This window comes from Hyperolius riggenbachi, chromosome 5 (genome assembly GCF_040937935.1).
Source record: "Hyperolius riggenbachi isolate aHypRig1 chromosome 5, aHypRig1.pri, whole genome shotgun sequence".
NCBI lineage: Eukaryota > Metazoa > Chordata > Amphibia > Anura > Hyperoliidae > Hyperolius > Hyperolius riggenbachi.
This window is the reverse complement of record NC_090650.1, coordinates 27,638,482-27,656,733: the sequence shown is the minus strand read 5'-3', so window position 1 is coordinate 27,656,733 and position 18,252 is coordinate 27,638,482. Positions and strand designations below refer to the sequence as shown.

At 45.6% G+C, this 18,252-nt stretch overlaps 1 protein-coding gene across 2 annotated transcripts in view; it reads left to right on the top strand.

The window, feature by feature from the left end:
* AGAP3 (ArfGAP with GTPase domain, ankyrin repeat and PH domain 3) overlaps positions 1-14,313 on the top strand; it is a 179,265-nt gene extending 164,952 nt beyond the window's left edge. For both annotated transcript variants that reach the window (XM_068235247.1, XM_068235246.1), the window contains exons 12-16: positions 3,618-3,772; positions 3,891-3,981; positions 6,357-6,579; positions 11,503-11,758; positions 11,835-14,313. In XM_068235247.1, the coding sequence (XP_068091348.1) occupies positions 3,618-3,772; positions 3,891-3,981; positions 6,357-6,579; positions 11,503-11,758; positions 11,835-11,972 (863 nt within the window). In that variant the 3' untranslated portion in view covers positions 11,973-14,313. The remainder of the gene's footprint in view (positions 1-3,617; positions 3,773-3,890; positions 3,982-6,356; positions 6,580-11,502; positions 11,759-11,834) is intronic.
* Positions 14,314-18,252: the final 3,939 nt, after the last annotated feature.

Sequence of the window (18,252 nt, the reverse complement as noted above, 5' to 3'; positions counted from 1 at the left end):
GAGAGTCCCCCACCCCATGAGGAGATGGACTAGTCAAACATCTGTCAAATCTTGTCAGCTTTTTACTACCTACTATAAGTGACAGTAACGTAGGAAAAAAGTAGGTTATAATGTATTCTACTCTGGGAAGAATGTAAATTTTATATGTATGTATTTTTATTTTATTTTTTTTGCGATAGTGGTCCTTTCACCCATTAGAAGCTTCAATGGAGTTATCTCTGAGATAAGTGCACTGCTTTTTACCTCAGTCGCCAAAACCCGTGCTGTAAATACTTGGAATGCTTTGATGTCTCTCTGCTAGCAGAACATATAAAAACTAAAAACAGAAGTCCTCTGTTATTGTCTCACACTGCCCCCTAGTGACAAGTAGCCATAAGTACACATTACATCAGTACTAATTAGAAGAAAGAAAATGTAACAAAGAGATTAAAAAAAAGTGATAAAATATATTGGCCTGGAGCACTTGCAAGCCTCTAAATAAATTGGCTGCTAAAAGGTTAAAATCCCTCCTACTATGCTCTGTTTAAAGAGAACCCGAGGTGGGGTTCTGACAATGCTATCCACATACAGAGGCTGGGTCTGCTTATATTGCCCAGCCTCTGTTGCTATCCAGATCCCCCCTAAGTTCCCCCTGCGCTCTGCTATCCCTCATAAATCACAGCCGTGCTGCCGACACGCAGCGTGTTGCAGTGGGCTGTGTTTACCTATGTAGTGTCACTCTCGCCGATCCCCCGCCTCCTGCATAGCTCTGGTCCCCGCCCGCTTCCCTCCTCGCTGATTGGAGGGAAGGGATGCGGGCGGGGACCGGAGCAATGCAGGAGGCGGCGGGAGCACGCAGACTGACAGTACAGATGTAAACACAGCCCGGCTGTGATTTATGGGGGATAGCAGAGCGCAGGGGGAACTTAGGGGGGATCTGGATAGCAACAGAGGCTGGGCAATGTAAGCAGACCCAGCCTCTGTATGTGGATACCATTGTCAGAACCCCACCTCGGGTTCTCTTTAACAACATTTCCTCTCATTCCTCCTACTCCATAGAACTCATTTTTCTCCACCTAACCGCCTCCATAGTACATAGACTGTAGTTACATTTGGTTCATTTGTCCGGTTCATAGTGGTTCTGCAGTTCTTTATTATTGTCTGCCCTGGTGAGAATCCATCGCAGGGTCTCTGAATATGAGACAAACTCATCTCATTGATTCCCACTTTGTGAGTTAGCATCTTGGCTGAGTATTTGGCAGACAATGCTGGATTGGAGTTTGATGCATAGTCAGAGTAGATGGGCTGGAGCTCCTTGTAGTCAGTGTGAGGTCCGTGGTCAGAGATGGAAGACGTGTGTAGTTTGACCAGTAAGGGCTGTAGGTGAATGGATCATCTGAGCAGGACTTGTAGGAGAGATTGTCGCAGTGCCTGGGACTTGCACGGGACCATCAAAGTAGTTACGTTAATCTTGGATCTCCATTTCTTTAATGCATGATGTAGAGTCCTGGAACGTCACCCAGTAACCATTCCAGAAGGCTTCATCTTCAAAACTCCTTTACTTTTCATCCTCGAGCTGATGAGGCTCTCATCTCCTCAGCTTACCCTTCCTGAATGCGTTGTCTAATATTATCCTGTAGGGGGCTCACTCTCCAGCAACTCTTTGTCCTCGGAGCGTTCTGTCAGTGGCCTCAGTCTGTCGACATACAATGGGAAGAGTGAAGGGGTCGGTCTGGCCCAGAGGTCATATTCCGTCTGTAGCGGGGAGCAATGGGGTGACACGGCAACAGGTGAGATGCGGGCCGCCAAGCGGGGATTCGGAGTACGAAGCTCCACCCCCCCTGTTCCATTGAAATTGATTGTTTGTTCTCATTGGGTCATAACGTTATAGGTGTCTCTCCAAGTGACTCCCTCAATCCAGCTGCAAATATGGGGGGCACAGCAAGTCCCAAATTAGATCCTCCACCTTCTCCACATGCCAACCGCAAGAAGCACCGCAGGAAAAAGAGCAGTGGCCCGCAGCGTCCTGAGGGGGCCCTCGCTACGGGAGAGGGTAATGAACGCACTGAATGTTGAGGCTACGGTCTCTTTTGGGAAAGGGGTCACACTGGTGGCAGATTTTGGGCATAGCAGCTATTCTAGGACCTTGTAAAACATGCATTGAGCTAATGCCGGGCACAGAGAAATAGGAGGATACGACTTCTGTAAAATGGCTGATGTGGGATGAACGACATGGCTGTATTACCACTTGAGGTTATCAATGAAAGCAGCAGAGACAGCCTTACTATCCCAGGGGAAAAAACACATATATCAGTAGATAAATACTTATTCTACTTATATAACATATGTATTGTACTGTCCAATACATATGTTATATACTTTTATATAGTAAATAAAGAGAAAACTGTTTCAGGCATTTTCCATTTTTACTACCTCTGACTGAAGTGAATGCTGATGTTATTTCCTCCCTTTTTTTCTTCTAGAAATTGCACTGTCATATCTAGCTTGCTTTGTTAACAGATGGGAACACAGCATTAGATAAAGTTGGACTATAACCAAGTCGCTTATATCAAATGCTCATGTTGGTACTTCAACATGTCTTTATGATTAGCTTGAATTACCCGTTACTTGATATTTCCATTTTTAAAGCGGGATTGTCAGTCATAAAATCAAATTCCATTTACCCACTGCTCTGTGTTTATTATGCAGTCTACAACTTGACCCTGCATCGCAAGCAATTCTAATATAGTCATTAATGTTTCTGCTATATTAAATCTTATCTCAGTCAGCCTGGCTCTATTTGGTCTATTGCCTTGGAGAGGGAAGCTTGTCATCTCCCCTCTCACATTCCAACTTCGATCATTGGTGTTTTCCAGGGAGCATTGGGTGTTCCTGCTAGAGTCATTTGAATGTCCCCTCCCACATTCCTGCTCCTCGCTGATTGGCTGAGGGCAGTTCAGTGTGAAGCTGCTGAAATATGATCTATGCTGAGCTCCCATCTGTTAACAAAGCAAGCTGGATATGACAGTGCATTTTATAGGAGACAAAAAACAGAGTAAGAGAGGAAATTACATCAGGATTGGCTTCAGTCAGAGGCAGTCAAAATGGAAAATGCCAAGAACAGTTTTTTTCTTTTTATTTACTATATAAAATTCACTAAAATCAAAACATGGACAGTACAATACATACCGGTATGTTATGTAAAGTAGAACAAGTATTTATCTGCTTACATATGTGTTGTTGTTTTTCCTGGGGTAGTATGGCTGTCCCTGCTGCTTTAAGGCTCTGATTCGCTGCTTATGATCATGTGTCGTACCTGTTAGGAGAGATCACAACAAATCAGAGCCTTTCAAATCCACCACCTGATCCAGATGATTGTGGTTTTTTTTGGTTTTGTTTTGTTCTATAGGCTCTGCTACAAACAATCAACTCTAGTAAAGTAATGGTACAGTAATACGAGGTGTATGTGTGTGTGTTGGGGGGGGGGGGGGGGGGGGTAGTGGATTGTTGCATCGTAATAACAAGGGGGGCTATAGTTTTATTTTCATGTTGACTGTGTGGGTCGAAGTGTTCTATGGGATAGCAGTGGCCATTTACTGCTTTGAGATATGACAATGTTGTTCCTCTCTCTATTTCAGAACCTGAGGAATCCTTCGGCTTCATGATCATGTCACTGACCGGTCAGAGTTGGCACTTTGAGGCTTCCATGTATGACGATCGGGAGCTGTGGGTCCGAGCGATCGAGAGCCAAATCCTGGCCAGCTTGCAGAGCTGTGAGAGTACCAAAAATAAGGTGTGGTAATGAAATCCTCTGTCCACTGGTGGTCCTGTTCACTGTGGAATGCTCACTTGACCTGCACCTCTCCTGCCCTCACTGCACCCCCACCATCAACCCTCTGCTCTCGTTCCAGACACGTCTCGGCAGTCAGAGTGATGCTCTCGCCATTCAGTCTATCCGGAGTGTGAGAGGGAACAGCTTGTGTGTAGATTGTGACACTCCCAGTGAGTACCCGCCTGTCCACTCTGCCCGACACTCTGCTCTCCTCATATGTATGTGTCCTTGTCTTGTTCCCTCAGAATGGTATGGTAACTGTGTATCCACCCTATGTGAGGATTGAACCCCTCTTTGGTCCCCCGGCAGAACATTGCTGTATCGGCTGGGCCCCAGTTCAGCGTTTCTTCAATCTCTGGGCATCCGTTTATTTTTACTTCATGCTCTAGCTCCAGTAAAGCATTGTCCCACCTGTTTTGTCTCTGGTCTGAAATTCAGCTTTGCTTTAACTTGATTCAACTTCTGGCCACCAATACATCGTTGCTCTACCCCCTGAGCACCAGTGCAATATTGCTTTCCCATCTGGGCCTCAGTGTGTTCCACTCTCTGGGCTTCAGTACAGGAATGTTCCACTCTCTGGGCTTCAGTACAGGAATGTTCCATGCTGGGCCTTAGTGCAGGAATGTTCCACTCACTGGGCCTTAGTACAGGAATGTTCCACGCTGGGCCTTGGTGCTGGAATGTTCCACACTCTGGGCCTTAGTGCAGGAATGTTCCACTCTTGGCCTCAGTTCTGGTATGTTCCACCCTCTGGGTTTCAGTATAGGAATGTTCCACTCTCGGGGCTTCAGTATAGGAATGTTCCACTCTCTGGGCCTTAGTGCAGGAATGTTCCACGCAGGGCCTTAGTGCTGGAATGTTCCACACTCTGGGCCTTAGTGCAGGAATGTTCCACGCTAGGCCTTAGTGGAGGAAGTTGCCACACTGGGCCTTAGTGCAGGAATCTTCCACTCTCTGGGCCTTAGTGCAGGAATGTTCCACTCTTGGCCTCAGTTCTGGTATGTTCCACCCTCTGGGTTTCAGTATAGGAATGTTCCACTCTCTGGGCTTCAGTACAGGAATGTTCCACTCTCTCTGGGCCTTAGTGCAGGAATGTTCCACGCTGGGCCTTAGTGCTGGAATGTTCCACGCTGGGCCTTAGTGCTGGAATGTTCCACACTCTGTGTCTCAGTTCTTTGTGCACGAATGTTCCACTCTCAGGACTGGAATGTTCCACTCTCTAGGCATCAGTGCAAAAATGTTCCACCCTGTGGACCTCAGTGTAGGAATGTTCCACGCTTTGGACTTCAGTGTAGGAATCTTCCATTGTCTGGGCCTCAGTGCAGGAATGTTCCACTCTCTGGGTCTTAGTGCAGGAATACTGCACTCTTTGGGCCTCAGTGGTGGAATGTTCCACTCTTTGGGCCTCTGTGCTGGAATATTCCACTCTCTGAGCCTCAGTACAGCATTGTTTTATGTTGTAAACCATTCCAAAGCATTTGGAAAACACTAGGGCCCCGTTGTAGAACAGCTATACTTCACCTTCTGGGTCCAAGTTCAATACTGCCATAGCTTGTTAGCCCCACTGTAGCTTTCCTCTACTGTCAAGGCTCCACTACAGTATTGTTCCACCCCCGTGCTCTCAGTGTAGCATTGCTGCCCCTCTTTGCCCTAGTGCAGCATTACTACACCTCCTTTACCCAAATGCAGCATTAACTTGCCTAGGTAGAAATCTGGAAATAAGGTAACACCAGAGTCTGCGGTTTTCACAAGAACTTGTCTTCTTTGCTCATAGAAAATGAGGTTGAAGAGTAGGCTCGCACACCAGCTTCTCAATAGAGCCAAAAGTGTTGTTTATTAATCCATAATATGTCAAACACAGAGCATGACAATTGTTTCGGGGCCACTGCGGGTCCCCTTCATCAGATAAGTGCAGTCTGGTGTGAGAAGCTGGTGTGCGAGCCTACTCTTCAACCTCATGATATATTTTGGATGTTGGCTTAGCATCCAGGACTCAGCACCCGACCTTATACGGAAAGGTGTGCCGCTCCTAATCTTATATTTGCACTTATTTTTGCTCATAGAAAAGACTGGCATTTTAGGGCCTGTACACACTGAAAAACGCAGGCAAAAACGCAAGCGCATGCGTTTTTAAAGTGCCTGTAGTTTTAAAAACGCATGCGCTTTTGCCTGCGTTTTTTGTGCGTTTGCGTTTTTCTTGTAATTGCTGATTGGCTAAAGAATCCTTTGTTTTTTTTCTAGTTTACATTTCAACAGGAATCAGGACATTGCAGAGTCTTCTGGGATACTGACTTCTGAAAAACGCAGGCAAAAAGCGCATGCGTTTTTCATGCGCTGCGCTTAAAAAAGCGCAGCAGGCACTGCGTTTGCGTTTTTTTAAAAACGCATCGCACCAGTGTGTACAAGTCATCAGGATTTTCATTCTTTTTCAAAACGCATTTTCAAAAAATTCTTTTTTAAAAACGCACCGCAAGCGCAGCAGTGTGTACAGGCCCTTAGGAACATTTTTATTTGTACCTTATTGTCCTCTTTTCTTGTGTTTTAGATCCAGACTGGGCCAGCCTGAACCTTGGCTCTCTGATGTGTATAGAGTGCTCCGGCATTCACCGTAACCTGGGGACACATCTGTCTCGTGTGCGCTCCCTGGATCTGGACGATTGGCCAGTGGAGCTCACTATGGTCATGATGGCCATCGGAAACAGCCTGGCCAATTCTGTGTGGGAGCACTGTACCGAGGGGTACACCAAGCCAACTACTGAGAGCTCAAGGTGAGCCTGGACTGCGGGGAAAACTGAGAGGTTCCATCTCTCCCATCATGATCCTTCTCCATCATTTTGTGTGAGGACATTTAAAGTGCACCTGAACTCAGAACTTCCTCTCTGCGCCAAAAGATAAGCATCAGCATAACAACCTTTAAAGAGAAACATTTCTGTTAAAGCTGATACAAATCCTGCACTAAATCTGAAGTGTGTCTGCTTCCTTCTTTCATGGAAGCAGACATAGGGTTAACAAATTAGCTGCTCTGAGGAGGCAACCAGCTGACACAGCTGAGAGATCAAATTACAGTTGTGATTTGTCACATAGAAGGGGGAATTAGAAAGGCTAAACTCTCTACATAAAGGATGCATTTCTCTCTGTCTTCCTTCTGTCCTGTGCAAGAGTTCAGGTCCACTTTAAAGGACACCTGAAGTGAGAGGTATATGGAGGCTGCCATATTTATTTTATTTTAAACAATACCAGTTGCCTGGCATACTGCTAATCTCTTTGGCTGCAGTAGTGTCTGAATCACACACCTAAAACAAGCATGCGGCTAATACAGTTAGTCAGAAACACACCACAGGAAAAATGCCCGCAGCACACCATATGAAAAATAAGATCCAGATTGCTTTATTGGTACATCCAACAGACAGGCTGCCAGCTGACGCGTTTCAGACACACAGGTCCTCAGTCAGAAACATCTGATCTGCATGCTTGTTTTTGGTTTATGGCTCAAAGTATTAGAGGCAGAGCATCTACAGGACAGCCGGGCAATTTGTGTTATTTAAAAGGAAATATATATGTCCACATCCCTCTCACTTAGGGATCCTTTCAACCCATTAGCTTCAATAGAGTTATCTCGTTTGAGATAAGTGCTCTGCTTTTGGCCTCAGTCGGCAGAACTCGTGCTGTAAATTCTTGGAATGCTTTGATCTCTCTCTACTACCAGAAAATATAGAAACTGAAAGCAGTAGTCCTTTGTTATTATCTCACACTGCCCCCTAGTGACAAGTGGCCATAAATACACATTACAGCAGTACTAATTAGAAGCAGGGAAATGTAACAAATAAGAAATAAAAACAAATGTGCTAAAATAAATTGACCTGGAGCACTTGCAAGCCTCTAAATAGTTTGCCTGCTAAAGGGTTAAGATGACCACCTATCAATGATCATATCAGCGTTACCTGCATTTAGATATTTATTTAAATTTAAAGTTAAACTGCAGTCTAACATAACATAATGTACAATTAAAACCTGTCTCCCGACTCCGTATTGGATATACAGTTATCCAACCTGCCCTTGATCTAAAAATAATGTCTGTGTAAAAATCTTAATTTTTCCCTGGTGACGTTCGGCTAGTGTGGAAGCTGACATCATGCAAAAGACAGTCCGTCTTGCATAATCAGTCTAATCTGTAAACCGCACACTGCTAGGTGTTTCTACCTGGCCCAGTACTTAGACTTCGTTTTATATTTTGGCCTGTAATGTGATTGAGTTTGGCACCCTCGGTTTGTTGGCCTGTAATGTGATTGAGTTTGGCACCCTCAGTTTGTTGGCCTGTTGTGCTATTGAGTTTGGCACCCTCAGTTTGTTGACCTGTAATGTGATTGAGTTTGTCACCCTCGGTTTGTTGGCCTGTAATGTGATTGAGTTTGGCACCCTCGGTTTGTTGGCCTGTAATGTGATTGAGTTTGGCACCCTCGGTTTGTTGGCCTATAATGTGATTGAGTTTGCCACCCTCTGTTTGTTGGCCTGTAATGTGATTGAGTTTGCCACCCTCGGTTTGTTGGCCTGTTGCAGTGTTCTCCCTAGGATTTTTTTCCAGCCGGGTGGCATGAAAAAGTTGCCGGGTGGGGCGGCACGGGGAAATTTGGCGGTGTGGAAAATTAAATATGCACTAATTAGGTCCTACACATGCGCCCATGTGTACGCTGGCAACCACATGGGGCATGTGTATGGATGATGGACACAGCCTGGAGCTAGCGGTGCACACAGACGGTAAAGTGTAGGGGTGGGGGCACATTGCACACTTAGGGGGTGGCAGCGGATGCGGATACTTACAGGCTTGACAGTAGTGTCCGTGCACTATGACAGCCTCTACAGACTGTCGGCTTAGCCTTGGGCGCTGGTCTCGCCTCTTACTACCGCTGAGCCAATGACTGCACGAGATCTCGTGCACAGAGCTGTGCAGATTCAGGAGCAGCGTGCGTGCGCGATAGCCGGCCACGCGGTGATGGCAGCTGGGAACGCAGCCAGCCGGGCGGTAATTGATATTACCAGGGCCGCCCACCTGTTTGATCCTGGGGAGAACACTGCATTGTGGTTCAGGTATGCACACAGCATTGATGACATCTTATTTTGAATACATTGCTATGACAGCATGTCAGTATCATCAAGCTGTGCATGTAGCTTCTCACAGCTCCACTGACTCATCTGCTGCTCCAGCCATGAGATCCATAGCAGCCTGGACCCGCCCCCCCCCGAGTGACCCAGCCATATTTCCAGTGCAACCCTCCCTGACCCCCTCTGCCAAATGCCGAGCAGAATCGTGACGTGTTGCTGACACAATCTCAGCTCAGTGAGCTGATGTGTTAATGTCCCGCCCCCTCTACTCATCCCCCGAGTTTTCAAACATCCCCCGGCAGAGCAGAGTAGTCGTTTACCAGCAGCGTGTCCGTCCCCCTCCTGCACATACAGGCTCTATTAGCAGAAAAGCTTTCACTCACTGCTTCTCGCCGTTCGGATTCCCCTGCTTTGCCTGTCACTGGCTCTCCGTGCTGACACAATCTCAGCTCAGTGAGCTGATGTGTTAGATGTCCCGCCCCCTCTCCTCTTCCCCACGAGTTTTCAAACATAACCCGGCAGAGCAGAGTAGCAAAGTAGCAAAGTAGTCGTTTACCGGGCAGCACCGTGTCCGTCCCCCTCCGGCGCATACAGGCTCTATTAGCAAAGAAGCTTTCACTCACCGCTCCTTGCCGTTCGGGTTCCCCTGCTTTGCATGTCACCGGCTCACATCTATGTCGCTATGCAGTGGCGCCTCGCCACTAGAGGGCATCATAGCTATGAGCCGGTGACATGTAAGCAGGGTAACCCCGAACGGCGAGGAGCGGTGAGTGAAAGCTAGCTTCCGTCCTACACTCTAATAGAGCCTGTATGTGCAGGAAAGGGACGGACACGCTACGCTATGGGTAACGACTACTTTGCTACTCTGCAGCGCTGCTCTGTGCAGATTCAGAAGCTGCGCTGGTTTTTGCTACGTAACCAAGTGCGATAGCTGTCCACGTGGTGATGGCAGCTGGGAACGCAGCCAGCCGGGCGGTAATTGATTTTACCTGGGCGGCCCGCCCACTTGATTGATCCTGGGGAGAACACTGTGTTGTGCTATTGAGTTTGGAACCCTCAGTTTGTTGGCCTGTAATGTGATTGAGTTTGGCACCCTCGGTTTGTTGGCCTGTTGTGCTATTGAGTTTGGCACCCTCAGTTTGTTGGCCTGTAATGTGATTGAGTTTGTCACCCTTGGTTTGTTGGCCTGTAATGTGATTGAGTTTGGCACCCTCGGTTTGTTGGCCTGTAATGTGATTGAGTTTGCCACCCTCTGTTTGTTGGCCTGTAATGTGATTGAGTTTGCCACCCTCGGTTTGTTAGCCTGTTGTGCTATTGAGTTTGGCACCCTCAGTTTGTTGGCCTGTAATGTGATTGAGTTTGTCACCCTCGGTTTGTTGGCCTGTAATGTGATTGAGTTTGGAACCCTCGGTTTGTTGGCCTGTAATGTGATTGAGTTTGCCACCCTCGGTTTGTTGGCCTGTTGTGCTATTGAGTTTGGCACCCTCAGTTTGTTGGCCTGTAATGTGATTGAGTTTGTCACCCTCGGTTTGTTGGCCTGTAATGTGATTGAGTTTGCCACCCTTGGTTTGTTGGCCTGTAATGTGATTGAGTTTGCCACCCTCGGTTTGTTGGCCTGTAATGTGATTGAGTTTGCCACCCTCGGTTTGTTGGCCTGTAATGTGATTGAGTTTTGGCACCCTCGGTTTGTTGGCCTGTAATGTGATTGAGTTTTGGCACCCTCGGTTTGAGCTATGTACTCACGCTGGATTACACTTGGCTGACAAATTAATCTATTGAATATCTGTGGAGCCAAGTACTGCCTGCTGGGCCCCCCAGTGCACCCTCATTTAATGTGTCACCGCCCCCCTACACACACACACTTCTGGGCAATGCAAAGTGTAGGCAGCAGAGCTTACATTTGCCTATCTGCCTGCGTGTTTCTTCTCTCCAACGCTGGCGCTCCTCCCTGTCTCTTCTCTCTCAAGGTGCCCTAGGGGCCTTTAGTGGTCTGTCTCTAATATTTGTCACATGACACAGGTGTTTGCCCTCTAATATTTGTCACATGACACAGGTGTTTGCCCTCTAATATTTGTCATGTGACACAGGTGTTTGCCCTCTAATATTTGTCATGTGACACAGGCGCCATGGGAGGGTAGAGACATCGAGGAGCACCTGGCAGGGATTGAGAGAAGACATGCGCTTGGCACATAGCTGAGTGTAAATTCTGTTGCCAACACATCAGTTGTCCCATAATCAAACGCTGCTACCTTCGTGCTCCCAACTTCCAGTCACATCTTCAATCCGGGACGAAGGATCAGGCATCATTTTTGGCATTGAATTGTAGCAAATTCAATCAGAGTGACTGAATCTGCTGGATATCGAGAAAAAAAATATTGACAAGTGTTTGGCAACCTTTTTGGATGTCCCACTTGTTTTATTATTTCCTAAATATAGACATATAGTCCCTATATGTACAGTATAGTGCGGAGGACCAGTCCCTACAACCGCAGTCGTGTTTTCTCCACATTTGCTGAGCAGTGAACTTCCCCAGCTGATAAAGATCCTGGAATGAAAGTAATCACAGCTTCTTTTTCTTTCTTATGTTACAGGGAGGAGAAGGAACGCTGGATCCGTGCTAAATATGAGCAGAAGCTCTTCCTGTGTCCTTTGCCGGCCTCCGACGTACCTCTGGGACAGCAGCTCTTAAGGGCGGTGGTGGAGGACGATCTGCGGATGGTGGTGACACTCTTGGCTCATGGTACGAAGGAGGAGGTGAATGAAACGTACGGAGACGGGGATGGGCGTTCGGCTATTCATCTATCGGCAGCAATGGCCAACGTTGTGTGTACTCAGCTTCTGATATGGGTAAGCACAAAGAACATTTGTGTTGGATTGGGCTTGGAGATAGGCATCTTCTAATGTTATTTTCTCTTCTTCTCAGTACGGCGTGGATGTGAAGTGCTGTGATGCCCGTGGTCTCACTCCACTTGCCTATGCCCGTCGAGCTGGCAGCACAGAGTGCGTAGATATTCTCCTTCAGTACGGCTGCCCTAGTGACAATCCAAGTCCCGGAATGTGACCAGTGGGAGCTTGGCAAAGTCATGGGACGCTGATGTGACATTTTTTCAGAGAGACTGACCTGATTCTCGGTAACCAGGGTTGTCCCTCATTGATGACCTGGCTCTGGTAGCCACTCCTCCTTTTTCTGATTCTCAGGACTGTAGACTATACCTCCTGTGTCCCCGTTCTCGCGCTCCCCAACAAGCTAGCTCTGTCCTCCTCCTGATCCTTGCACCACGTTTCGCCATTTCTCATGGTGGTACTGCAGAGCAGTGTTCATAACACTAGTACGAAAAAGTTATACAGTGGCATTATTTAATTTGCATACGTATCAGACTGTGCGCAGACTTTATTGCTGTGTTCCTCCCCATGTCAAAGACACGGTGTGGAGAAATGAGGATCGCCAGTTATAAACAGTGTTAAGGAATAAGAAGGTACCTCTTGCTGCCGATGTTCCGTAGGACTCCCGACACTGTCTGCTACTTGAAGTGTGTAATATATAGAGTGTCAATATATAATCTGTACATTCCTAGATAGGTGATCGATAATATTTTCACTGTACCTATACCACTGAGTGGAAAAAAATTAGAGACACCCCTTATTTGAAAGAAAACCAGTCCAATAGTGACGTAGAGTGACGTAACAATGCAGAGTTGCTTACATAAGGAGCGCTCAGCTTTGGACGACGTGGCTATTATGGAAGTTAATGTCAAAATGGGTAAGACGAAAGATTTGTGACTTTGAATGAGGGATGATCATCGGTGCAAGAAGAGCTGGTGCTAGCATCTCTGAAACGACGACTGTTTTAGGATTTTCTCATCCAACAGTATCTCGGGTGTTTAGAAAGCGGCAGTTGAGAAAAAGAACTTCAAGCGATATGGAGTGTTGTGGTTGAAGAAGGCTGGTGAACGAAAGGGATGAGAGGCGAGTAGCACACGTAACAACATGACGAATTACAGATTAATTCAATGCAGGGGAATTGCAAAGCATTTTCCAACGAACAACAAGATGGACTTTGCAAAGTATGGGCTTTAGCAGCAGGAGACCATCAAGAGTGCCTTTGGTTTCACAGAAACAGGAAAAGACGCCTGTTGTGGGCCCTTTCCACCATGCTTGATCTTGTATTTGTTTGAGGAACATCAATCAGAGTTTAACCTGCTTCCATGGCCAGCTCAGTCCCTTGACCTCAATTCTCTTGAGCATTTGTGGAACGAAATCGAAAGATCACTTCAAAGCTTGGAAACGCCACCATCCAATCTGACCCACCTTAGAGTTGCCATTATGTCAGCATGGACCAGCATTCCTCAGCAACGGTATTAGCATCTTGTTGAGTCTATGCCAAGAAGGTGATCGGCTGTGATCAGAGCTCAAGGTGGACAAACTCGTTATTAGAGGGTGTCTCTAATTCTTTGGCCTCTCAGTGTAGATTGATCTGTGTGCTGGGCTCCTGTACGGATGTATAGATGTAATATATGTATAAGTATGTCTGCTGACATTGGGGAAGATATGAAGCCTCTTGTGTTTACATACTTGCTGTGTTCACTATCATGTATTGGCCTTATGCCCTGTCTGGTTGCAGCTGGATTTAAGGCTTCATATCCATGGCCTGACTCACAGCTTCATTGCTAATGTAATCCTGGCCTGGATGCAGATTTACAGGTAACCATTGGCCTTTGTCTAGGCTAAAAGGCTTTGTTGAAACATTCCATCATTCAGACCTTTAGAACCCCATTTTGTGTTGAGATTTTTTTTTTTGTCATGGCTCACACGACAAAAGCCATGTCGTGTGAGCTTTTGTCCAGAGTTTCAGTGTTTCCAAGATTCTGTTCTAGTTCACCCATCTTTTGCTTCAAATGTGTTAGTTAGGTTCTGTTTTGGGCAGCAGGCAAAAAGGGCAAAACCTCTGCACTGTTGATTACCTAACAACAAACACCGTGAACACCAAAGTAGAAGAAAAAGGTTAGTGTTACTAGACAGGAGAAAGAAGATGATGTGTGGATCTCCTATGGAGGGTATAGAACATGTGATGAAGAAATCCTGGACAGGAGGTAGGAGATGACATTGGCATTACAAGATGGTGGTTTTGTGGTAACAGACTCCTGGATCCTGGAGATTTTTTAATGTTTTTAGAAGATGAGGGTACAGAAGATGTCAAATGGTGGACAGATCTAAACAATTGGTAAAGATGCTACAGATTGTAGAAATTATAGACAATCTTTCTGGACTAGAGGTGAAAGATAGAGGCCTCTATACATTAGGTTTTTAGATGGTGAAAAGGAAGGGGGGCCGCCGAGAAAGGAGGTAGATTGTATGGGTGAAGTTCTTAGCAACAAAACAGGAGGAGCGCTCCGTAATGTGATACCTTTTAATACAATAAAAACTGCGCAAATACAAAAATGCACTTACTAGATGTATGCAAGTGGCAAGCATTCAATAAGGCATATATCCCAGAAGAGAACTGTCCCCTCATGGGAGAAGAACCTGGGGCTGCAGTGGCAAGTGGCAGCGAGGGTCCAGATGGTAAGTGGACATCAGGTAGCTCTCCGAGGTGACTGTGTGCAGGTACCGTCATTGACGGAGAGCTACCTGATGTCCACTTACCATCTGGACCCTCGCTGCCGCTGGCCACTGCAGCCCTAGGTTCTTCTCCCATGAGGGGATGGTTCTCTTCTGGGCTATATGCCTTATTGAATGCTTGCCACTTGCATACATCTAGTAAGTGCATTTTTGTATTTGCGCAGTTTTTATTGTATTAAAAGGTATCGCACTACGGAGTGCTCCTCCTGTTTTGTTGTTTTTCTCTCTTAGTAGTTCGCTTACAGCCGAGCGTTAAAGGAGCTGCCACTGTGTGATCCCTGACTGGTCCACATCGACCTTTTTCCTGCAGTAGCGCAAGATTTCACATCTCCACTTTTTGTTCCATTTTGGGTAAAGTTCTTGTAGGGGAAGTACAAGATAAATGCTAGAACTTCTGTACAAGAGGAAAAACAATAAGGGACACATATTTTAGGCAGGCGGTAGAAGATGGGGGCGGGATTAAGGGCAAAAGATGAGGAACAAATCTCTGACCTGAAACGGTAGATAAAATATAAGTGTCAGTGCTCCTCAACAAGAGATAGAAGATCAAAACCTCCTGAACAAGATCAGAGCAGCTGTACAAGAGACAACATATGAGGGATAGGACTACTTTATGGTAGAAGAACAGGGATATACCTCCTGAACCTCCTCTCTATCCTACCAATTCCTTCTCAATATACTCGCACCCTCCCCCAATGGACTTTGTGTCCTCGCCCTCAGATTCCTTCACTGTGTCCTAGAAATTCTCCCAAGCATCTACTATTAAATTCCCCCAACCTAAGCTATAGAAAAGCCCCAGTATAGGAACAGGCCTCCTGTACAAATGATAGGCTTTTTTTTTTTTACCTTTTGGATATAAGTCTTGCACAGAACTTAGAAAATTGGAAACAGAACTGCTGGGATAGGGAAGAGGCACCTTCCTTTTGGAGAGCAGGTAGAAGTTGATGAAGGTCACACGTTCTGAACAAGGCACTCTTCTTAAACAAGATATGGAAACTGAGGAAGAGACCATCTTCAGATCATAAAAGATGAGGGATGGATCTTCTGACCTGGAGAAAGGGGATAAGGAAATCACCTCCTATAAGATAAGGGACAGATCTCCTGTATAGGAGACAGAGGATGAAAGATAGCGCACATTGGCAGGAGGTGGAGAATAGGGGTCCTATACAACAGACAAGAGGGCAGAGCTGAGGGACAGGAGACCCAAGAAGATGAAGCGATCTGAGATGAGATATACAGCTCCACGATAATGGGTCAAAGTAATACCTCAAATTCTCGGACAAGAGATAACAAATATCCTAAACCTAGACTAGATTTTGAGGTTGGTAATTGTTCTAGCTCTTAAAACAAATTGTAAATTGGTAGATTACAAAGCCTAGAGACACAGATCTGAGACAGATGAACACAGAGCAACAGCACATTGGGGTCTCGTTAGGAAACCGGAGAGAATTGGCTAAATGCGGATTGTGACCACAGTTAGAGGGTAGGTAGAGCAGAGGTATATCGGTTGAAAAGTTGGTTGCTGGTAAGCAAAGGGACGGAACATGAAAACGTATGTAGATGTAAGTCTTTTGTAAAAGGACTTTGAATTTTCATAGTTGACAATGGTCTGAACTGCAGGTCGGTAAGGACACAATAACCATAAAGGGAAGATAGACTATAATGCGTGTGAATGAGTCGCAGCCTCTAACGAGAGATAATCGCATGATGTACAAAGCAGAAACGAGTGATAGACAAGAGCTTCTGTAGATCGCTAAGAGATATATCTTATATGTAAGGCTTGAAGTACCTTCTGGCTCTGTCTATAGGATAATCTAAGTTAGAATTCAGGCTGCGTTATTGTGTGAATCTGTAAGAAGCTCACTGTAATGGTCAACTAAGGTACTGTATACATTGCTGGGATACTGAAGACTCTTCCGTGTTTGATGCTTTGACACACGATGTCGTCTGGCTGGAGGTTGGCTCCAGGTGACAATGGGACAATGTACAGCAGGTATGCCACTCACGTAGGGGACCAGAGAAAACTCACAAAGGGCCACGTGACATTCAGTGATGCCTCTGTCTACCAAGCTGTAGTTTTGACTATTTAGCCCTTGAAAAGGCAGAAAAGTTCTTTTTCAAGGCATTATCTTGCTGGATTTTGTATAGAAGCCTTTATAAGATCTGTAACAATCTGATTTAACTTGTGCACAGCTTAAAGCTAACCTGTAAGGGATCACTGTGTTTGTAAACTGACATTGCTGCTAAAAAAAACAGGTACACATGGTAGGTAAGTTACTTAAAGGACAACTGAAGTGAGAAGACTATGGAGGCTGCCATATTTATTTCCCCTTTAAACAATACCAATTGCCTGGCAGCCCTGCTGGTCTACTTGGCTGCAGTAGTGACTGAATCACACCAGAAACAAGCATGCAGCTAATGTTAGAAACCTCTGTTCTGCTGCATGCTTGTTCAGGGTCTATGGCTGAAAGTATTAGAGGCAGAGGATCAGCAGGATAACCAGGCAATTGGTATTGCTCAAAAGGAAATATATATGGCAGCCTCCATATACCTCTCGCTTCATGTTGAAAAGTTTTTTTTTCTGAAATCTGTAGGCTTACATTGGATAGAAGACTTGCCCTCAACCAAGCCTTTACCTTTTCTCTTATAGATCATCAGGGGGGTCTGTATGGCTGATATTGTGGGGAAACCCCTCCCACAGTGTGATGTCATGGCCATGGTCCTGACAGTTTTCTGTCTGTGAACCTCGTTGCATTGTGGGAAATAACAGCTTTTACCAACTGCCAAGCAAGCAGTATCTCCCTCTGTGCGTAGAACTCTAAGTAAACAAACATTCTGCAGAGGTCACCTGTCAGGCCTAAAGCTGTCGCCACCTATGATAAATTTCAGAATATAAATCAGGGAGAGGAAAGATTTTACAATCGGCAAACACTGACAAAGTAATTTATAAATATAATATTGTAAAAAATAAAAAAATAAGAAATTTTATTCATTACTTATTTCCACTACAGTTCCTCTTTAAAGCAGTAGGATCAGCCATACTATTCCAGGGAAAAAACACATATATAAGTAGATAAATACTTGATCTACTTACATAACACATGTATTATACTGTCCACGTTTTGATTTCAGTGAATGTTATATCGTAAATGACGAGAATTCTGTTCCTGGTGGGGGCCATGTCTTTTGCCCACAGTAAAGGCTAACTTGTATATATAAAGTCAGCGCAGGTCTATAGTAATACAGCTTTCATCATTTTTTGGTATACAGGATCTTCGAACAAAAGGGTAAAGAAGCAAGGCTTACCAGATTCCAACAACCCACATTATAAGGTTGTAAACGAGTTTGATAGGTGGTCCGCAGAACTTTCAAATGGTGTCGTTTCACCAGCGATGTTGCACACTACAGATTCCTCCGGAATATAGTAGATATCCTGAGATCGCAGAGACTCGCCAAAGGGGAGTCCAGTAGGATAGTGACATGAAAAAGATATACGGCACATCTAAGTGTAAACCGTCTTTATTACATAACAAGTAAAACAATTAAAAACAAGGATAAAGGAAAACTCACATACGGGGCCCGTGCACTGGGAACCCCGAAAAAGTAGCGCGCATAAAATGGTCAATAGAAGACCTCAAATAAAATGGTGCCGCCTGTCGCCTTCCCGACCGGTTTCGCAATCTTGCGTCATCAGGGGAGGCTCCCCTGATGACGCAAGATTG